The sequence below is a fragment of the Tasmannia lanceolata genome, unplaced genomic scaffold (genome assembly GCF_043159265.1).
Source record: "Tasmannia lanceolata isolate RefF3 unplaced genomic scaffold, GAP_Taslan_0.1 ptg000015l, whole genome shotgun sequence".
Lineage (NCBI taxonomy): Eukaryota > Viridiplantae > Streptophyta > Magnoliopsida > Canellales > Winteraceae > Tasmannia > Tasmannia lanceolata.
The window spans coordinates 59,529,484-59,552,981 of NW_027518692.1; the positions used below are offsets into that span (position 1 = coordinate 59,529,484).

Genomic DNA, 23,498 nt, shown 5'->3' on the forward strand with positions numbered 1-23,498 from the left:
TACAACATCCATAAAACATGAAGAGAAATAGAAATAGCAGATAGACAAAGGATCGCATGAACCCACCTTGCCGCTAATGTATACAATGTCTCCCTCTTTATGTTTTGACTCGAGAGCTTTCAGAAACGGCTTACTTGCAAAACGAGTACCACGGAAGAATTTCTTCAAATGCAAATGGATCGTTTTTCTTTCCCCAATGACAACATCGTCAGTTTTCAATTCAGAAGCTTCTTCGTCAGCAGCAAACTCACAGCCCACAACCACCTCTAGGAATGAGAAAGACGAGCCAGCCCTAATTCCCCTGTGGTAACAATGAAATTAATTGTTTGCAAAGCTTAATAATAAACACCTTGGAGAAAATTTTAAAAAAAAAAACATAATACCAAAATGCACATAACAAATGACTAACTAATTGAGAACTAAAACAAATTATCTAACAACATCAAGCCAGAAGTTGATAGAATTATTGCTTTAATTTACTTTACAGCTTCCCCTAGAACATATTACTTGGATATCCTATAACTAAGACAATTGAATAGAATTCATTTGGGATGTCTTGCATTATCAATTTTTGAAAGCTGATAAGGGGCAAGATGTCATGGTCTAAATTTGAGATAAACTCCGAATGTATTAAGAAGTGTCTCCGATATCCAAGGACCTGTATCATCGCATACAGCCATACATCATAGGTGAGGTAGTTCTTGACTAAAAAGGTTTCTCACTAAAGGAACAGGCTTTCCTTCTTGGCACAAAATCGGGGCACTAGGCCAACATTGGATACATCACACACAGCTTCAAAGATCTCTGAAAGGTCTAGAATCACTAAAAGAGGGGCTCGGTCATTTTCTCCTCGATCTTTCGAAAGGCAACTTCAGCTTCAAATGCCTATTGGTATTTGCCCCTTCCATATAATCTACCAATAGTGACCAAGATAGACCCAAAACCCCTGATAAACTGTCGATAGAATGTGGCAAGAGCATGGAAAGATGGCACTTGAGTCAAAGTCCTTAGTGCAAGTCATTTGCTAAGGGCTTTCACTTGTTTTCATCGACATTGATTCCCCAGCTGAGATAACATATCCCAGAAATAACACCTTGTCCACCATGAAAGTACACTGTTTAGCATTAACATACAAAGAGTTCTTCCTCAACACATGAGACACATGACTTAAATGGTTAATATGTGAAGCCAGCCAACAATATAAACCAAATATCACCAAACAAAAAAAAAAACAATGAAACGAGAAAGTACCTCAATTCTAAGCCAAATGAAAGCACTTGGGCATTGCATAGCTATTCATGTAATCCAACTTGAGTCTTAAAGTTCACCTTCCATTTTCTCTTGATAGGATGCAAATCTGAAGGTAGCAACTCTTCCAGTCTACATTCGAAGATATTGCATACTTGATGCAACATATCCAGCATGTCTTCAACTCGAGGCACAGGAAGCAATACTTCACAGTGATCTTGTTTATAGCCCGGCCGTCAATCGACATTTGCCACATCATATTTTCCTGGGTGTGAGAAGAGCAGGTCACTATATGAACTCCTCCTTTACCAGCTCAAAATTTGGCCATGCAATTCCTCATGTTGTTTAGAACTCATCCGATAATGTGCTATAGATAGGGTAGGAAGCTCATAACATCAAGTATATCTACGTTTGAATATTCCTCGGGCAAATCATCCGGCAGATCCTCCGGCGCGATACCAAAATACGACTTTACAACATTCAAAACTGCAGTCTGTTCACCTCTACATTCAGACCAACGTAGTGAAGGGTCCTTTGACTTGCTTTCTTCATTTATCCCTAATTCTTTGGTGGAAAAAACTACAGTATGCACTCCATATATGATGAATGACTAGATACACACATCTCCGTCAAACTTGCTTTCTTCATTTATCCCTAATTCTTTGGCGGAAAAAACTACAATATGCACTCCATATATGATGAATGAATAGATAGTCTGCCATTTCACACATCTCCGTCAAATATCTAGGGGCCCACTCAAAAGAATATAGAAAGCATCCATTGGAACATGACACGATATCTTTATAACATATTTGAATGGCAGATGAGCAGGCCCTTGAGCTCAAAGTCGATTCTACCCCTTTCTTAAGCCACTGAATATTATATTATATGTGCAAGGGTATTTTTGCTATTTCAACTTAAGATTCATCTCTTCTAAAACAAAATGTTCGTTGCGGCCCCCATCAATAAGAATAGTTCAAATCTTCCCTCTGGCAGTCCATGTGGTCTGGAAAATATGATATCTCAGCTACTTATCTGTAGGTCGTTCTTGACTTGACAAAACAGCCGACTGAATTACAAACATCTGACCAACACCACCCATTACCCTTACACTTTCCTCATCTGGAAAATGTGAATTATTCATGGCAACTGCTACTGTGAGCAAATTTTCATACTTTTCACCACGCAACAGGTCATGTTATCCACCCTCCGTGAAAGGTTACAGGTTGTGCAGGAAGGGGAGTGGGGCAGTGAAAAGATCGATGACCTGTTGGATGAAACTTGTAGCACATAATAGGAGTTGCATGACTCCCTCTCTTTGGAGCTATGCCACGCCCAACCCGACCTCTTCCAACATTTGCATTTGGGGAATTCGCAGGGAACTATCAGAGCTAGTCTAGGAGGGTAATGGGTTGGTTTTCACCTCTCCCTAGTAAGATTCAACGAGGAACAGCTTGCTGCCCAAGAGATGTTACAACCAAGGTTTTAAATTTCAGTTTTGGTTTCAGTTTTGACCGCCACTGAAATGAAAATGTTTCGGTTTCGGTTGGAAATTTCGAGAGAAATCTTGTAAAATCAAAGAAGCAAATGATAGAATTTAAAGATGAAACTTCAGGAAATGCTAGAATAAGCACAAATACACACTTACAAAACATCACATAAGCAAGGCAACCATCCATAATGGTTTAAAAACATCGAACACCTAATGATATGCATTGTCACTTATATGTGAATTTAGCAAATACCAAATTTCATATGTAATTCATATAAATATTTATACATAACACAAGCACCACATTTTGTATGAAACTCATATAAATATACTTATTTGATACATACTATAATAGTATATTGCTATTACATTTATGATTTTGGTTTATGCGTTCAGGTCGTTTCGGTTTCGGTTTCGATATGGATGGAAAAGGAAACATTTCGATTGTTTCGTGTCAGTTTCGGCAGAAATTTAAAACCATGGTTACAACTCCTTTTCTGGACTAAATCTTTTATCTTGATAGTTTGCAATCTCTTCAGTTAACCCGGATCAGATCTCATGTTTCAGCCAATGTAAATATCATTGAACAACAATTCCATCAAACTCAGATCATCCCAGGCAGCGAGTACAAAGCTCCTCGGTGTACTTCCGGGACAATGCCGGCCCATGTCTGAGATCTTAAAATTTATCAATAAATTGTGGGAACAATATAAAGAAAGAAATTTTACCTGCAACATCTCCTTAATTTATTCTCAGGTGTTAATTGGTTACAGATTCTGTCTGCATTTTCAACTTCGAACATCCAAACAACAGATGGTAGAGAAACTGTGGAACCATGTGGCTACTAAAGTCATCTTGGGTTCTATCATGTGTTTGCATGCAAGAACACTTATGGCATAAAGTACCTTTCCAAAAAAAAAAACTCACGGCATAAAGTCACCCAATTACTTCAAAAATCCAAACAACAGATGGCAGAGAAACTGTGGAACCATGTGGCTACTAAAGTCATCTTGGGTTCAAAAAAAAAAAATTACGGCAAAAGGTCACCCAATCGGGAAAGACACCAGGATGCAACTTGTCCTCGAATTTCGGCATCTCAATCCTCATCCAAAACTCCCTGTCAACATTCACTTGCTAATTTATTTCTTCTATTTGTCGACAGTATTGATAAAGAATGGGAGGTTGTCTCAATAGTCAGTGCCAATGGAGGGTTGTAGCCACTTCTTTAAACCATTTCATTTGCTCATCCATAGGTATTCAACTCATTGACAACCTTAGAAAGATGGTTCATTTCTCCTTAATTTGTTCTCATGGTTGGTGCCATTCTTACAACATGCCTGGAGTTGGTTTGATCTGTGCTCTGATGCCAATCTCATGGACCAGGTTTTGCACCACAAAACTAGTCCACACCCTAGAGGGAACAAGAAAGCTGCAAGCCCGCAACTTCTATCCAATATGACTGATCCCACACAAATAAATAAATTAAGTGTTATGTATAAGTGAGAAACAATCCCATTAGCAGAACCACGCCATAAACAATAAAATAGACTTGAGGGTAAGAAAGACAACAAATGTATAGAATAGATAAGAAGCCATGGTAGAAAAATTAGGAAGAACATGGGAGGAAAGGGAAGAGCAACAGAGGGAGAGAAGACATCACACCTAGGGAGGAAGATCTGCTGCCATGTTTCAGATCTCCTTATTGTTCCTACAAACCCCACAACCACCCCAAAAATAACTCTGAATAGTATTTTCTTTTGTTTTTATGGTAGGCCCTTTTATTTCATAACTTAATCCAGCTAAAGATAACACTAAAACAGCCTTATTACTTAAATCTCCAATACAACCCCACGGGTATATTTAACTCGAGATAGAACTGATACTTCATCTCAGACCAAGAAACTTTTGCTCCCACCATTTAAGCCTGTTGACAACAACAACAAGAAGTTGATGGATTCATCACATCTCGCCAACTTCTTCCACATATTGCTCCCATTATACTAGATACTTTTCTAACATCCCTTCTAAAAAGTTCTTTACATAAGGTTTGGGGCCTCAAAGTTTTAGTTACAGGGATATGAAGGAATGGCAGTGCATCATTATGTGAGTTGACTCACCTACTCCAAAAGCAGAACATATCACCAATACCAGATGATACAATCTGAGTCTTAGTTCCTATTTAAAATTCCAGAACAGAAACAGTTAATAGAAAAAAGAAATATATGACACATAAAATACAATACAAACATTACTCTTACAATAAAGATACAAATAAACATGAGGAATGGCATCGCCATTCCCTTATTTTTGGTTATGTCACCCATGTCTCCATTTTAAACTTTTCTAATTTTCTGCTAATGAAACAATGAGCATTGTTGTTAGTTGTTAGTTCTTATGATACTACAACAAGCAGTACTAAAAATCATATAACAAAGCCATAGTTCCTCAACATATTCAAACCCTGACCTTAAGCATAACACTTTTAAGTTTAAAATTCAAGTGTACTCTGCTAGCGATTTGTATAGTATACATTATGGTGCTACCCTTCATTAAGGGTAGTTTAGTCTTCTGATATAATCTCTCTTTTTTTATTGGCTTCTGATACAATCTTGCATATAAGCCATTGTTATCTGTATTTTGACTTAATGAAAATACAATCTATCTCCCATGAAAGCTCTCCTCTCCTCTTATCTTCCCTTCTCTTCTCATCTCTGATTTACTCCATTTGACCAAGTGCACTTTGCATGGTGCCAGAGCAGGCAAGATCACAAGGGTAGAATCCATCCACTGGTACCATATTTTCTTTCGATTAGCACAATTTTGCCTTCTGAAATTCACATCGTCTTGACTTTCGAAAATCAGCATCTCTTTGTTTTCTCTACCGCTTATTCAGCTTATTCGGAATGCATAAATGCCCCCATCTTTTTCCTCTCCACATCTTCCATTGCCAAACTATCCCTTATTCTTTCACTTCTTCCAACCTCTCCCAAAACCCTAATCTGCCTTCCCTTCAAATTTCATTGTCATTCTTTTCTTTGAGATGGTGTGCCTCAGTTATTTTGAGGCTCAAATTATCACACGACCTAAGTTACCTGCTATATACAAAAAAAGGGCCCATAACATCATCACGAAATCATGTTGACTTCAAGAATGTGACCAAAATACTTTTAAATTGTAAATTTTACAAGATGGATATTTTTGTTGCAGGAATCACATCGATTTTCCTTTGAATTGTAAAATTAGTTTGAGTGGGTCTTGAGATGGGTTCCTGTGAAAATCGTGAATAGATGTCTGTTGCAAATTGGATTCTCATTTTCTCTATATAAGCCATTAAGTCATTAGGAAAGTCTATTACGACAAATTTGAAAGGCCAGCTTTATAAAGTAAGGGATGATAGATACTAAAAAAAAGTGTTAAAAAGTTTTTTTTATAGTGTATATACTTCTACTTTACTGACTTTTTGCTTAGAACTTGAACTATTTTGATTATTTTTAGTATTTTGATGTCTCCCTAACATTTGTGAATTCTATTGATTTTCTTATTGAGTTCTCTAAGTTTTGCAATCAATAAAATAAGTCGTTTCAAGAAGTGTCAAGATTGTGTCATAAGCACACGAAAACACTGCTAGCCTGCAGACCTAACAACTCTGACCAATAAGGAAAAACTCATCTCACAGAACTATACCAACTCACTATCAAGAATATAAAAGACCAAGTTACCTGATTTTTGTCTTCAAATTATACAAACATAAAATGCAACTATCTTTCAAAAAAAACTTAAAATGCAACTAAATCACAAGGAAAATCGCACCAGCTAATTTAGCCATATACCATGACATGAAATAAAATCTAATTAATTGATTGTACTGTTTTGCTTTACAGGAAACCAACCCATAAATCAGAGTACTATTTCTCAACAGAAGATTTTCTACTACATTCTCTTAGAGCTTAATACAATTTATTCAAAAACCTAAGCCAAGACTTTCACGAGATAAACTGAAAAGTTCAGCAGAGGAATCTTCAAACCATAAGAAGACATTATTCAAGCATGATAATGCAAATCTGCATAAAGGTTGGTGCCAAAAAATACTATTCTCACTACATGAGGATTTACTCTACCTTGAAGATAATACTTTCCCCACAAAAATCAAATAGTTTCCATCAGTAATTTCACCTCGAGCATTTTGTAAATCAGCATACGTTCGAGGGAAATGATGTAGCAGTTTCCTCATCTACATGCAAACAAAAAGAAATGAGATTATCTACCTCCATCATGATATTATTAAAATAAGTGTGATTATCATTTACATAATGCCCAAAAAATCACCGTATGAAAGCCACTCTTTTCAAGCTGATGATATTGCCTATTGGTTATGCCCGGTACACAACTGATGGGTCTATCAAAAATCAACTCAGCAGATGTTTCAATTTGTTGTGATTTGCGGCTAGCGTTGATAGAAGACTCCTTCAAATGAACTTTCATATCTGTTTTTCCTTCAGTTTCAAAGGCCGGGGATTGAGAAATAAATGGCAAAATGTAAGAACTTTCTTCCCTCAATGAGGATGAACTTAAATTTGATGGGAAAGAATCTAATGAGGGCCATGTCCCACTAAGTTTATCTGGTTCAACCCAATTTCCGCCAATGGGACTCGGGAGATATCCTTCACGGCTTTCAGCTAGAAAAAGTTTCATACTTTCAGGTTCAGAAGTAATATCATCATAGAGATCAACAAGTGATGAACTACCCAAAATGATTGACGGAAATCTTCTACAAGCCAATGAGATATCAAACTCATCGATGATGCCTTCCAGATTTCCACCAGATTCTCTGCGAGCTCTATCATGCTCAATTAAATCCTCAACACTGCTATAACCCAGAAGCACAGAAACCTAGAAGGCAGGCAAAATTCAGTTATACACATGTTTCTTGAAAAGGACTAAACAAATATAGGATGTTTTAAATCCAACTACATGAGCTCATAAAAATTCTCACCATTTTTTATGAGAATAAATCAACAGTCCTTTATTGAGAATAAATCCATTCATTCAAGCAGTTTTAGAAAGAATAAAGAAAATATTGGGCGCTTTTGTTTTTTAATGGTAAGGATAAATTCATTGAAAAATCGATGACCGAGGAGGTCCCAAAAGGATACAAGGGCTAATAGAGCCAAAAAATACAGAAGAAATATAGACAAAGACGCTAGCAGCTATGGAGGGAGAAAATCGAAAAGCTCCACTCTCTCCCTATGTACCCCCTCTCTAGCTAGCATGTCCGCCTCTCCATTGGCTAGCCCACTTATATGATTGAAAGATATCGAAGAGGATCCAACCCTGTCCTGAATCTCATGGATTATTTATAAGCTTGTTACAAGGATTATTTATATAGCCAACGGATTCCATAATGATGATGTTACCCATACATGATTACGTGGATAGACTATAAAGCAACATACCTTATTAAGTAACTTTGACCGATCTGACATGTTCGCGGTGCCATAACTATTCACTTCCTCCATAAACTTTTGGGCAGACTTGTGATTTGACCGAGAACACAATTTCAAAAGGTTGGTGTGAAGAAAGTTGCCAAATCTGGGGAAATGATATCACTTTACAAGGTCAACATGTTCTCACTTCTCATAATGAATAGTGAAGAAGTCAAGATAGATAATGTTGACAAAAATAGGCATCGGGCACTTACCTCATATTTCTACCAAAAGCATTTTGATATCCACTTTCAACTTCAAAAGATATTGCACTTGTCAAGTGCTTCTCATTAAAGCCCTGACAAACAACACATTTGTTCACTTTGATGCAAGTGAGCATATGTAACAAGAGCAAAAACAAAACATATATTATGTAGCACGTGTAAATATGCTATTCATTAAAAGGAAAAGGATGGTATTTCATTAAATATGTTATTCATTAACTGACAAGATAACAAGTATTAAAACACATATAATACTTTCATTAAAAGGAAAAGAGGCCAGTCAAGAATCAGACTATCCAGTGCATCCAATTTCATAAGAAACCAATTCATAAACAGAACGATGTAGTATTGAGGTAAAAACCAACACTTTTATTCAAAACAGAAAAGCCTTCTTAACTACTCCAATCTAGTGGCGAAAAAGCCACTTAACGCTATATGGAAAGCTAGCAAAGTTTATCTAGAATCAAAATTGTTGAGTCAACTTTGGAGCTTAACTTTGAACAGTAACATGAAAATCTAAAGTTTTCAAATTTATTAACGTTAGTATCTTGTCGCCTTTCAAAAAAAAAATTATCATGCAGGTAGCACATCACATCTGCAGAAAATAAATGTCTAATCTGAGATGGAGCTCTGGCATAATATGCCTCAACCATGTGAGATGTGCAGCGGTTGCGATCATTGTTCTATCCTCAGCTTTTGCATCGCATCAAGTTATTGTCTTTTGTTTCTTGCTACTCCTTGCCAGAAGCCACATCAAGTACCAAGACAGGAACCCCGGGCGATAGAGTGGAATTGATCCACTGTAATAAACCCGATGCGTGTGGTTTAAGGGTGATTGCGTGCATCCATAGGGATTAGTCCCGCCCTAAAATGGCGTGGGGAGACCCTATGTCATCAAAAAAAAAGAGTGGAATTGATCCATGGGACCAAAAGTCGGTCACTAGCATACCAGGATTATGTTTCTAGTGGGGAGTGACAACATCGGTACGTGTACCATCACTGCAAACTTCAACATACTTACCTTCATTCCCCTCTATCCTTATCAGTTCATCGGGGAGAACAAAAAGGCCCCCAAGTCAATCAAGGAGTCCATGGGCATGTATAACAGGGAGGTTTTGACCTTTTCGGAAGAGGAACCTATCATGAGATAGTTTCATAATTGATAGTAACTAGTTATGAGGAGAAAAAGACGATGTTGATGAAGAATAAGAGGGGAAGAGATCCATGGTGGAAGATTCCTAGCGATGAACAAAAAGAGGGAAAAGGGGGTCGAAGAAATGGATGGACATAAAAACTTAACGAAATTGGAGAAAATCGGTTTGGAAGGAAGAGGAGAGAAGACAAGAGGAAAGGGTGTGTGAGATTGGAAATGGAATGGGCCGAATGGCTTAGATTGACCAATAAATGAAGTTTCAGTTTTGAAATTCCGTAGGAAATGGGAAGGTGTTCATGGGGTTTGGGTTGTGCAAAGGCGGTGCTAATTTGCACCTATTTACTTACATGTGTGATAAAATGCCCCAAGGTAAATGATTTAAGGTAGGCCCTCTTTATGTTTTAAGAGAGCAATTAAGTGAGTTGCAAATGTGCACCTCCCTTAAGTGATGTTCAAGTTGGAATTAAAAGAAGGATGAAAGAAAGAAGAGGAAAACCATAAAAAGTTTGTGGGGATACGTAGGAAGATCAACCATGAGTCTGGATAGATGGAAGAAAACGGCAAGATTGAAAATTCAAGAAAGTGGAATTAATGGAAATTTGGGTCTGCAATGACGAAAAAAACAGGATAAAAAAAAAAGGGGGGCGGCCCAGTGCATGAGGCTCCCGCCATTGCGGGGTCTTGGGAGGGCTAGATGTACGCAGCCTGACCCTTGCTTTGCAGAGAGGCTGTTTTCGTGACTCGAACCCATGACTACCAGGTCACAATGGAGCAACCTTACCGTTGCACAAAGGCTCGCCCTCTACGGAAAGAAAAAAAAAAAGAGGATAAGGGATGAAAATAAGGGGTGAGGAGCACTTTAAGAGAGGATGAACAGAGAAAAAGAGAATGAAAATAGAAGATGTACATTGATCGAGATTGGAACACTTGGATCTTGATTGTTCTGCACTGATGCTATGTAAAAATGAATTGTGATGTAAGAATATATGATAATAAAGAATGGATAAGACGATAAATTTCATGCATTCTAAACTCAATTTCACTCACATTAATTCTAAAATACTGATTGCAAGTCATATTTACATTGGGTTGATCAAAATGACCAAATACCATTGTCACTAATCACAACCATGTCATGCATGCCAATGAGGAAATCAGATAAAGTTGTTGCAACCTCGCAATAATAAATCCTACATGCAAAAGGAGATTTATTTTATTTTTTTGAAAAGAAAGTCTTACTCGGTAAACAAAAACCAAGAATCCCGCACAAAAAAGCGAATAAGAACTTGAATTATATTATATCCCTATTCCAAGTATCTAAATTGGCAGAGAAGAAATTCTCACAATTGTTGCGTTCAAAATTAGATGAAAAGAAGATGAAGGCATCGAGGGATTTAAACACGAGAGGAGTTATTTACAGCCATGGTTTTAAATTTCCATCGAAATTGACACGAAAAACCCGAAATGTTTATGTTCCCATCCTTGCTGAAACAAAATTTCAATGAATTCGTTTCACTTCATTATTTCCATTGAAATTTCGAAAATTCAACCGAAATTCGACCAAAATAGTAGAAACGACAAAAAAACGAAAAGATCTGATTTCACATCATTTTTTTTTTGGAATGGTAGCCAATTTCATTAACATGATTTGATTTTACATCATTTTTTTTAAACTGTGATTATCATTAATATAAAAGAGAGAGACCGAGGAGGTGAATATGAAGAAAAACAAGAGCGAACAAAAAAGAAGAGAAAAATATCCTGTCCTGATCAGTTGTAAATCAAAAAAACGCACTCCAGTCTTTCAAGATAACATCATTTCAAGCCTCCAAAGTAGGCCAAAATTGACATGATTTTTTTTTATTAGTGACGAAATTTGGAGTTCTAAATTTCTAATTGTTTTAGTTTCTAATTTCAGTTTTAAAAGTCCATGCCAAGGATTATTATGACTACAATGAAGGGTTACGATTAGATGTTAATGAAAGCCTGTGATTAAAAGTGGGTTTTGGGGTTGTTTAGAGGGTATATATATTATTATTATTATTTTGAAAGGTAGAAGATTTCATTTGAAAAGCGATGACCAAGAAAGTCATCCAGAATGGTATATATATTATGTTCTAAAGGATTTGTAGCTAGGGAAGTGATATTTGCACTTCCTTGTTTCAATAATGGCACTCCAGTTTTTACTATCTACTTTTCCAATCCTCTTCTAAAGGATGTTACAATTTCAAAGATGCTCCCATGTATCAACAACCAACCCGTTTTGCCAGTTCCTCGAGTCGCGTTCGGTCACAGCCGTAAAACACACTCTGAATTTATAGAGGATTCGAACACCTACTGCTGAATGCACTATTTGTGAGTCCAGTCAGCGCAGATAGATAATTTTATCTGCCACATTGGAATTCACAAACAAATGTGTCTCTCTTCCAACCACCGCGGAAGTCCCTCCACAGAGTAGTGGTTATGTAAGTATAAAGTTCCATTATCAAAATAAAAGAGCATGGATATCTTTCCCTTTAGATATCCTATGATATAATTTTAGTGAGTATTGAAAAATTGAGATATCTTGCTCCTTATTTGTGAACTTATCACTACTTCCATTGTTCTCATTAATTTCTCGATTTGGTTTTCAAATCTATCCCCCCTCCTCATTTGTGAACTTATCACTACTTCCATTGTTCTCATTAATTTCTCGATTTGGTTTTCAAATCTATCCCCCCAAAGTTTTCCATTAGGAATGCTTTGAATAATGGGCGAAGTTGGAATTACGTGCAATTTGAGGGTAAACTTGCAATCTAAATTTTTTTGTCAGATTGCAAGTTTATACCTAAATTACACCCAAAATCCAACTAAATTGCACCTCCAAAATAGCCATAAAATTGTACACTAGACTTCTCAACCTACACTAATTACGTGAAAGAATATGTGCAGCCCTTATAACCAAATAATATGTGAAGCCCTCACAACCAGAAAGATCATCAATAGTTTAAACATTAAGATTTTCTCCTTTCCTTAGAAAGAAAAACAATGCACATATAGATGTAGTTTAAATAAAAATGGCCAAGCCCATCCATATTGAACTGCACATGTGATACATGACATTAATCCATAAAAGAGAGTAAAGATATGGGAAAATAAAATAAGATGCACAATATTAAGCCTACGACATTATAATATAGCTTCCACGACTATACACGATACCATAACAAAATTAAGAAACAGGAAGGGCATGAAGTATCAAAAGCTAAGGGGCAATATCAAAAAATAAATAAAGAAAAACTAACTATACCGGGCTACATGTTTGTGCAACTGACGCCAACAGTGCCATTAGCGAGCATGTGTATTAAGTTCATTGCATGGATAGGATATGCCAAGACAAGAGATGCATCAACCTGCAAAAGCTATGTTTCATATTTATCTATTAGGCCACCGCAATAAAATCAAAGCTTGTGGAGCTCTAACGTTGTACAAATGCCTGAAAGTTCTACCATTTTATGAAATCTCAAGCTCACAGAAGGATAACAAAAGCAAATAAAACAGAATGTTCATGCTGATAAAAGGGAAAACATTTACTTTAGAAATAAAACATTTCAAATTCCACAAGCCAATATGATATGTGAGATTACATCGAGTGTGTAGAGATACCTAGCAGAATAACAGAGGCAGAGAACATGTTGCTATCTTTATTGTGCTGCCAGAGGCTCGGGGGGAGTTGGAATAGGAGAATGGATATAATTAGAACCATAGAATCCAGCACTTCGAATCTGGTATAACTAAATTCAGTCATCTCTAACACATTCAACATGAAGAACGCTACAAAACTAATGTGTGATAGGGACCTCACAACTGTGAAGCGCTGATGTCAATTGTTAGAAATGCAGCACACAAGATTTGTTGAAAACATGAAGGGGGCGTTTGGATACGCAGATTTTAGAATCTTGGATTTCCTCCAAATAGCAGATGGGAGACGAGAGAAGAAGGAGACCAGACGTCGTTTTCTATTTTGCCGCCCTTCTTTCTGGCAGCAAGAGAGCAGGAGATCATCCCATGTTTCCAGGTTTTAGAAATCACAGGATGTGGGAGAGATTTCTAAAACCTGGATTTCTTACTTAAAATCCAAGATTCTAAAGAGAAGCGGAGCAATCGGTCTCCTTCTTCTCTCGTCTCCCAACTACAAATTGGAGAAAATCCAAGATTCTAAAATCCGCGTATCCAAACGGCAGGGAAATGTCAAGGAATTTAACTGGGTAGAACTCACCCCTAAAAGCTAACCGTTAGAGGGAGGGTGCCCACTCCCTTATAAGCCCATCCACATCCACTCAACAATCTCCCCCTCCACGCAGAAGCAACGTGGACAATCTTGCCCCTCCACGCGGCGGCAAATGTGGAAACTATGAGATCTTCTCCGAGGGAATTTCACCGTCCTCGGAGGTTCACCAGGGTTACCAGGATCTTCCCCGAGGGACATTTCCGCCCTCGGAGGAAACACCGGGGTTACCACGTCCCAGCTCTAATACCATTTGTCGGGGAATTTAACAGGGTAGAACTCACCCCTAAAAGCTAGCCGTTAGAGGGAGGGTGCCCATTCCCTTATAAGCACATCCACATCCACATCCACTCAACTGTCCGATGTGGGATTTCTTGCTTTTGTGTGGAAACCCCAACATCCCCAACATGAAGAAAACAAATAAAATAGCCAAACACAATAATCAAGGATTTACATGATTCAAAAAAATTGCCTACATCCAGAGGGAAATAATAGGGGCATTTTTCTTGCACTAATCAAAAAGAAAATTACAGAGTAGAAGATATAATAGAGTACCTGAATGGTCTCTCAAGCCTAAAGAATGTACACCTCATAACACGCATTCTCCACATCTCATTCACTCTCATTTCTCAACCACTACACATTTGCATAAAAGAAAAAACTGGAGCTAAAATGCAGTTTCCTAGTTGAATAAAAAACTATGATTCACGTAGGTCCAATTTAGGAGTTGGTTTCCATTACTCTTTAGGGGACAACACAGTTCTCACTCTATTTGCCTCCTGTTCTCATCTGATCCACAGTTTTTTGAAGGACATTTCCCACAAGCTTCCCTCCTGTTTTGCATTTGTTTCATTGGTACTTTGCAAGTGTTTCATAAAAACAAATTGACTCTATTTGGAAACAAAGTGATTGTTTCACGTTATCCACTTGTTTCACTGGCATTATTTCCTACCGTGCTCTACGATTCTCATAGTGGTTTAAATACAGACGAAATCAGCCTCGAACTCATTCCGAAACCCTAAACAAACTGCCAGAGATTATAGAAAGAAAGAAAAAAAAACAGGTCATAAAGTTCACATAAACCTAAAGAACGTTTGTAAAAGGAAATTCATCACAATTAAAGGGCAAGCGATAAAAGAATCATAAAACGAAATTAACTCGAACAAAAGAAAACAAAAGGTCGAAAAGCAAGAGACTCGTAGAGAGGAAATGCCATGAGAATGTTGACGATCGGATCATAAATTGAAACATAGTCATACAAATAAATGAGAAGGAATAACCAGATTATTCAGGAGAAAAGCTGCACAAAAGACTCGAAAACCCTAGAATCCGCTGCCGAGAAATGGAGAGGTTTGCTTCGGCTCAAGGGATGGAGTTTGTGGGGACTGGGGAGGGAAGATAGAAGTATAGAGCATCGAAAGGCATTTTATGGGGAAGAGTGAGCTACGAGTGGACATAGAAAGAGCGTTCGGCGTGGCTCGATATTTAACATTAGGGACATTTGCCGAGGCTTTTAATATAGGCACTATCATGTTTTAATAATTGCACAAACTCAGCTTGTCTTTTCCTTTTTAATTATCTAAACAAAGAACTTTAATAACCATTTTGACAACAATTTACGTACTAAAAGACAAGTTGAGTTTGTGCAATTATCAAAATATCATAGTACCAACATCAGTGCTTAAAAGCCTCACCCAAAACTCTCTGGCTCCACCTTTTTTTAAGGGAAATGATATCAGCACAACCATGTTTTAATAATTGCACAGACTCTGATTGTCTTTTCTTTTTTAATTGGTTTGTGAGATCCTTTTGGAAAAGGTAATACCTTTGCCAGCTCTTTGAGTTGTCCTTTTTTTTTTTCAAAATATATTGTACGGACCACGTCATAGGATGATCCAAACTGTCCATAAGATGGAACGAGACATAAACGGTTTGTTCTCCAAAAATGATTTCCATAGGATAATTGGCTCCAAATCAATAATATCAATTATAAAAAATTTCAAAATTAGCAAAGGAAAGAGGAAGGAGTCCTGTAAAGATCTATTGGCCTCATCTCCATTGTATGGGCTATTGGCTACTTACCCAGCCTTTACTCAGTGATAATTGTTATGTTATAATAAATAAAGGCTTAACTACATATCCAAGCAAAGCCGATTATCATATGGAAATGATATTTGGGGAACAACCTATTTACGTCGCGTTCCATCTTATGGACGGTTTGGATCATCCTATGACTTGGTCCGTGCAGTACTTTTTGAAAAATACTCTATGAATTGGTGAGAATTTTGGGGCTGTGCTTTGTGACTTTTGTCGAAGCCAATGATGTCTACGGACGCAAGGTCACAAGCAAAGGGACTTCAATCTAAAAAGGAAAAATTGCCGATGGGGGATTGTGAACTGGGGACACACTTTTGAAAAATTGTTAGAGAGGGATGAAATGGGGGTTATCAACCCTCTAAATAGGGTCATCAAACTCTCAAAAGGGGGTTATCAACCCTCTTTAACAATTTTTCAAAATTGTGTCCTCCGTTCAGAATTCTTGTATTTTGGTGTCCCCATTGGCAAATTTTCCATCTAAAAATATGGGCATTGGAAACATGGATGTGCATTTCCACAAACATTCATGCGGAAAAATTATATGATGAAAGACCTCATGAGCACGTACTGAGCATCCCATCCTTGATATTTGATCCAACAGCAGCTCACTTTTTAGGAGCCACCGATGGATCAAATATCAAGGGTGGTATAAAAAGTATAGTGGTGAGCAAATGAGAGGGAGGAGGATAGAAGCCCACCGAGGCGTTGGCTCTTCGGCAGAAAGTCACGGGTTTGCTCCCTGTTGACGAGTGTTCGAATCTTGCCCCCGACTTACCTGATACACGTGGTGAGTGGGTTGTTGCGTGTATCCGTAGGGACTAGTCCTACTCCCGAAGGGGGTGGGGACATCCCAGGCCATCAAAAAAAAAGAAGGGAGGAGGACTCAGTGAGAGAAACCCCAGCACGATAAATATGAAAAATACTGGACTTGGGCACACTGTACTTTTTGAGCGTGAAGTACATTGGGGCATCCTAGGGAGATTATGTACGGGGTACAGTTGTGGCCCAACAAATGACCGGTTTGGATCATCCTATGAATTGGGCCCCATTGTACTTTTTGAAAAACAGCTGACTTCACCGCACACACAATGCAAAATTTCAGACCAACCAGCAGTTGGGATAATTAGCAAGGATAGTTTTACCGTCAGGGGGGGCTGGAGGCGTGGTGGTGGGAAATATCACTTCCCCAAAATAATTTTTAACAATCCCTAAAAAATCATTTCCCAATGAAAACCTTTTTTAGGATAATATTCATGGCTGGCACCATAGATAGGTCATACCCCAACAATCTTCTCCATATGTAATTCCAACCCTTCGGTATACAGAGATATCTAAGCTGATAATTTTTTAAATTTCGAAGCCATCTACATGGCACAACCAATATCTACAACGGAGACCACTTAATGAATGATTTATATCATCCAAGCAGATGTGCCTCACTTTTATATATTTATTTTTTTACCCGTGTATTTTTGTGCTGACTACACACCCACATATCAGATAAAATCTATGTTTCACACGTTTGTCACACCAAGGTCGGGCCCGCCATATAATTTTCACAATTATTTTAGGGCAGTGATAAATCGACTCCCCATGTGTCTATCTTTCTCCTCTTACTCTCTCTCGGGAGTCGATTTATCACTCCCTTATTTTACTTTTGGATGTGATATATTTTCGCCCCCCTTTTCTCCCTTGTGCCACTGCCTTCCTTTTACCTTTTACCACAAGTGTAACACACTATAGGCGAGCCCACTATTAGTTTCATTTCATAAGTCATAAGTAAAGTATGATAAATAAAAGATGGCCCAGTGTTATTTTTCATTCCTAAATGCGCCAAGTATTTTTAAAAATTGCCTAGCAAATCACTATCTTTACAAGTATAGTACTTTCTTCATTCAGAGATTTTATACAGTGTAAGCCCTTATATTTTTCAAAAAGTACTGCAAGGCTGACACCATTGGATGATCCAAACCGTCCATTTGATGGGCCACAAAGTGAATAGGCTGTTGCTAAAAAATCATTTTCATAGGATGACCCTAGCACTCCGATCTAATAGAGGAACTGAGTATTGTGGAAAAATCTATAGATCGGAGGGTTGTGATCATCCGATGGAAATGATTTTTGGGCAACAATCTATTTAGATCATGGCCCATCAAATGGAAGGTATGGATCATCCAATTGTCAGCCTTGCAGCACTTTTTGAAAAATACGGGACTATAAGGGCTTACACCATATAAAATCTGCTTCACAAGTATGTCATATCATGTGGTGGGACGATAATCTTCCTTATAAGGTGATTTGACGTCAACAGTGTGTAATTTTAACGGTTTTTGACATCAAATCACTTCAGGAGGGGAGCGTATGCAAACTCCGGGTGTGAAAATATCATCGCCCTATACTTATTGGCAACTATAAAATAAGTTATAAGGGATTTGCCAGGGACCATCCTAGAAAGGCATTTCGTGGCTGGCTGTTGCTTGTGAGAGCGGGCACACAGGCTCACTTTTCAGCAAATTTTGTCTTACAGATTTTGTTTTATTCATTTCATTCATCAAAGCTGGCTGCCCTCGCATGCAACACCCAGCCATGAATTGAGTTTCAGCGATGGTCCCTAAAAAATCCCAAGTCATAATACTTTCATTTTAATTTTCTTTGAATATAAACTAATTATTCCATCTTTTACAAATATTAACTGATATTCCAATCTACCAGTTTCTATATCCTATATATCAGCCCTATTTGTGCTCTAAAAAAAAAATAAAAAAAATCGCCCCACATATGGGACCAATGGCGAAATATTGGTATAGTATATAATAGATGGTTGATGTATTGGACTTTCAAACCTTGGGCCAACCCTCTGACATTTATGTTATTTGCTTGAGGATGAAGTCATTAAAAGAGACACCAATTATGCAAAGTGTCTTTGAATAGCTGGTCCACCCTCAATTATCAAACTCGCTTTTTGTTAACAAACTGGTTTGCGCTTTTTACGCTGGCACCTATGGTGCAACTCAGTGAAGCCATAAGATAAATCTAAACCAAAAAAGAACACTACAAGAAATTCTCAATACCTACCCTTCTGTTTTTGTTTTTCCACAAGAATTGCTTAATACCTAACCTTCTATTCGAAATGAAAAGCTGATAAAATACAGAGGGGTGCTCCTATCAAAAAGAGGTGGAGAAAATGATATAAAGAAAGTGGATGAGGAGGAGGAGATTGGCAGGAAATCTAAGAGTAGTGGAAGAAGATGGGTCGTTCAACACAGCGGAATCAACGGCCAGGGGCATCCCATCTCTGCCAAGGCTGCAAGATCGAGGGTCCGAAGAACCATCAATGCGGCCCATCATAAAAACCCGAAGGACTGAGGAAACAGTAGGGACGTAGAGTGTTGTGTTCTTGGCGAGAAGCCACGTCAGCCCCATCATCTCGCAATCTCTGTCGTGTATCTTGCTTTTCCTCTCCGATTGGCTCCCACCGTTCTTCAGCTGCCGTACGATCGAAACAAAATAACATATTAAAATAAAATGATGCATACGAATTTGTATATAAGCTACAGATCGAATCTCAGTGGATTCAATAGGTGAAATGCATTATGTTCCAAGCCAATCCTCTTAAAATGGTGAATCTATATCCGCACCACCATATTTTGATTGAGGGATTTGCTAGGGAGTTGGGACCATCGATATCCGCATGCGATCTTCATGCAACAGCTGGCAGCGCCCTTATCAATTCGGAAACCAGCCATATAGTTTTGGGAAAAATACAGATACACCCCCTCAATTTTCTGACATTTTCAACTATAACCCTGAATTTTAAAAGTTACCAACTACAATCCCTGAGGTTTCAATTTGTATAAGGTAGACCCCATCAGATGACGGTTCGTCCACAGATCAAACGGTTAGGATGATGCTATAGAGCTTATTTTTTAGGCACACTCTATCTATGTTAGGGCTCATCAAATGAGCGCTTTGGATCACCCGAGCAATGTATGCCCACTATGTTTTTGGTAGCGTTTGGATTCGGGTATGGGGTTTGGAGGGGGGGATGGGGTCTTCATCAGTATTGATAGTGTTTCAAAAGAGAGGGTCTACCTTATGCAAATTGAAAACTCAAGCGGTGTAGTTGGTGACTTTTAAAAGTCAGGATTAGAGTTGAAAATATTAGAAGTTGAGGGGGTGTAAATGTGTTTTTCCCTATAGTTTTCTAACAGTAAAACAGGAGAGCAGTGCGCTTATCAAGCCGTGGTACTGCAGAAACCAGGGGCTAATTACAAATCCTAGGATTCCAAGCCATAAAGGTAAAAAGGGCACTTTGGTCATTCCGTGTAAAAATATTAGAAAAAGGCCTCCATCGTCATAACAAAACACAGAGGAAAGTATAAAACATGCCCACCCCATTCCTCACAAAAAGGCTATTGATATTCGCATTACCTTGTGTTGTCAATTGCACTAACTCGTCTTGTCTTTTCTTTTTTAATTCAACTTCACAGGATGATCTAAACCGTTCATTTGTTGAACCACAAAGCAAATAGGCTGTACACCGTAGGTCATGTCCAGAGGATGATCCTAAACCTCGGATCTATAGATGTTTCAATAACCTATTCATCGCTGTGGAGTGTGGACCAACAAATGAACAGTTTAGATCATCCTGTTAAGTGGGTCCCACTGTACTTTCTGAAAAATACTGGATTTAACGCACACACATTATAAGTTTAGGAAAGAAAAAAAAAATTTTGAAAAGGAGGAAAGAAAAATTATTTCTGAAATTTCTTACTTTTATAACATACAAAAAGTAACATGAACTAATCCTTTACGTTTTTTTTAGAGACCATCAACTTATGATGATATCCCCACTAAAATAACCCTCTAAAATCTAAATCGTGGAAAGAAAAAAAAATCATCAGAAAATGTTTTTTTTTATCAGAAATGTTTTTAATGCAGTTCAAACATAGCAAAAGGAAATGATATCGGCACAACTACATTTTTTATAATTTCACAAACCCAACTCGTCTTTTCTATTTTAATTGGGTAGTGAGAACATTTTGGAAACTGGCACAAGCACTCACCTGGTAAAGGCTGTTCAAGCAGTTGGAGCAACCAGCATTGGAGGAATATCTGCAATCCCCTTCGAGTCTCTTCACCCAACCGTCTCCTACAAGCTTCCCTTCCCCCGACACCGAAAAAATCTCCGGGCAACTCAGACCGTGTAATCTTATCCCACAATAACAATAAACAGCATTACACGTGCCATTCTTCCTCTCCAACTCTATCCCCCTCCCACTCAGTGCCTCCTCTAGTGTATTGACACACGTTTCCGAATCATCGGGCAGCACGGGCAGAAGATCGTAATTGGGCTCCGCGGGCATCCTACTTGCCCTCTCCAGGGCCGTGCCCGAGTAGGCCGCGTAGAGCCACGTGGCAAGGACCGGGCAGCACCGAGTCCTGGTAACCTTCTTCCCACCACCGCAGGCCCGGCTTATGTCGGTGAATAGCTCGTCGGGCAAGTCCAACGGGCAGCCTGCCACGTCGGATTGTTCCGGGAAGGCTGGGATCGTGGCGGGGGTTTTCGGCGGGCAGGAGAATGGTGACGAGGAGGAGGTGGAGAAGGGGGTTTGGATTGGCGCAGGGTCTGGGTTGGGCAGGATGGGCAAGGCGGGCAGGACGGGCACGAGAATGGCGAGGAGGAGGACGTGGAGAAAGGGGTTTTGCGGCATTTTTCTTCACTTTTGAGAGAGAGAGAGTAGGGCTTTAAGGCTGGGAATGCTTTTGAGAGGACATTGGATAGGGATTAAAACATAGAGGAGGAAAAGTGGTTCGTTATACACCTATACTACGAGGGTGGAGAGTTTCTGACTAGAAGCTGGAATGGCTGAATTTGGCGGTTTCCATTATATGTATCTACCCAATAAAGTTAGGAGAGAAGAGATGATAAATGAATGATTGAACAGGGCTTTAACAATGTGTGATCAGAAAGATATTATACGACCAAATTATCCTAAATACCTTCTACGATGACTTCAATGTCTACAATGAGGCCCGCGACTAACTAGTATTTCAGGAAAAAAAAAAAATGTACTCGGAATTAGCCTAAAATTCCGTCAGAATGGCCCAAACGGTCTGAAACAACCAATTACTTCAAAAGCTTAAGCCATTAGAGAGTTAGTGTTATTTAATCATTTTTACGTTAACACTCCCAACGAATCAAATCGGGTGCACTCTGTAATATTAATTAGATTTTAGATGCATATTAGGGAGGTGATTTTTTCACCCCCCTGTAGGATTATGCGCCCCCCTTTTCAGGTGAATTGTTGCAGACTTTAAAGTTTTTTTACGACAAATCACCAGAAAATGGTGGCGCATAATCCTAAGGGGTGGGTTAAAAATCACCGCCCTATATTTAATTACTTACTTGGATTTTGTTTGGAAAAGAAAATTCACAATCAATTTTCACGTTGTTTGAAACTTCTACAAATGTTTTTTGCTTTTTCTATGAAAACATGTGTAAATTTTCTTTTCCAAAGCACTCCGGGGCACTCGGTCTGGCTAACAGAACCCTTACTTAATAGAAAAGCTTTTATTTTCTAAATAAGATTTCTGAATCTAAGTGACAAGGTTTGAAAGCGATGTGCCTTGTGCTACAAGTAGAGTTACTTTGCTTAAACATCCAAAACAAACAATGCAATCATGTAAAAATTATCTTTAATTACAAGTCAATGAGAACTTCTGGCATGAGTTTTACAGTTTAGTGATTTGTGACTGTTATTTCGGACCCCAGCCCTAAAAATTGGTCATTTTGGTCGCATCAAATCATAGTACTCATTTGGTGAACTTTAGTATCACCTGACTATTCTTGCTGGTTAGAGATCTAAATTCTAAACACATGAATTTTGTGGAGGATGTGACATTTTAGAGCACATCACGGGATGCATGATGAGCCTTGAAGGCGACCTCTCTCCAAATTCCAAATTGGGGATGGCCCCACTTTCCCTACTGGCTTCCTACAAGAGTAGATTTAAGAAAGGAGTGGCGATCTAGGCTCCACGTGGTTGCACCATACGAGCTGTTGCATTGAATGAATGGTTAAATTAAAACTTGTGGTTATTGGATGGTTTTCACAGCGTCGTGTTTTGGGTTACTACGAGTTTGGGTTCTATTCCCAGACTAATCAGTATTCCTCATGGTTTTCTCTTTCCCATTTTTTTATTGTGATGAAGAGTTTTGCATCCCTCTGCCGCTAACAAATACATTGTGATTACAACATTGAAGAAGTCAAGTGGAGTTCTTTTGACTGTGGTTTCGGATTTGGAGCATTTGGGAATTCTTTTTCGGGTGTGGGAGTGGGACTTTCGAGAGCATATGTGGGGTGAGGCCATGAGGGAGACTAGTTAAAAATAGTCTTCGCACTCATTCTTTATGCAGCTATTTCCACATGCAAACTTACAAAACTTGTACCCAATTTCACTGTGTCGTAGAGATTTCATTGCTTCACAGAGTTCACTCCATGCGCGTGAACCATCTCTCTCTCTCTCTCTCT

The 23,498-nt window shown here is 38.5% G+C and overlaps 2 protein-coding genes across 5 annotated transcripts in view; both read right to left on the bottom strand.

Moving 5' to 3' along the window:
• LOC143892747 (DEAD/DEAH box RNA helicase family protein) overlaps positions 1-15,335 on the bottom strand; it is a 54,643-nt gene extending 39,308 nt beyond the window's left edge. Inside the window, exons 1-8 of one of the 4 annotated variants that reach the window (XM_077397605.1) lie at positions 15,148-15,335; positions 13,246-13,364; positions 12,890-13,001; positions 8,439-8,521; positions 8,194-8,329; positions 7,067-7,630; positions 6,859-6,971; positions 67-301 (exon numbers count right to left, since the gene is read on the bottom strand). In XM_077397605.1, the coding sequence (XP_077253720.1) occupies positions 67-301; positions 6,859-6,971; positions 7,067-7,630; positions 8,194-8,329; positions 8,439-8,521; positions 12,890-12,928 (1,170 nt within the window). In that variant the 5' untranslated portion in view covers positions 12,929-13,001; positions 13,246-13,364; positions 15,148-15,335. Of the gene's footprint in view, positions 1-66; positions 302-6,858; positions 6,972-7,066; positions 7,631-8,193; positions 8,330-8,438; positions 8,522-12,889; positions 13,002-13,245; positions 13,365-15,126 lie in introns of all 4 variants that reach the window. The other 3 variants (XM_077397604.1, XM_077397603.1, XM_077397606.1) reach the window with 3 other exon arrangements.
• Positions 15,336-18,884: 3,549 nt separating this feature from the next.
• LOC143846304 (putative GPI-anchored protein At4g28100) lies at positions 18,885-22,070 on the bottom strand. The gene is made up of 2 exons (XM_077354737.1): positions 21,031-22,070; positions 18,885-19,450 (listed from the first exon to the last, which is right to left on the bottom strand). The coding sequence occupies exons 1-2, from the start codon at positions 21,676-21,678 to the stop codon at positions 19,130-19,132; spliced, it is 969 nt and encodes a 322-aa protein (XP_077210852.1). The 5' UTR covers positions 21,679-22,070; the 3' UTR covers positions 18,885-19,129.
• Positions 22,071-23,498: the final 1,428 nt, after the last annotated feature.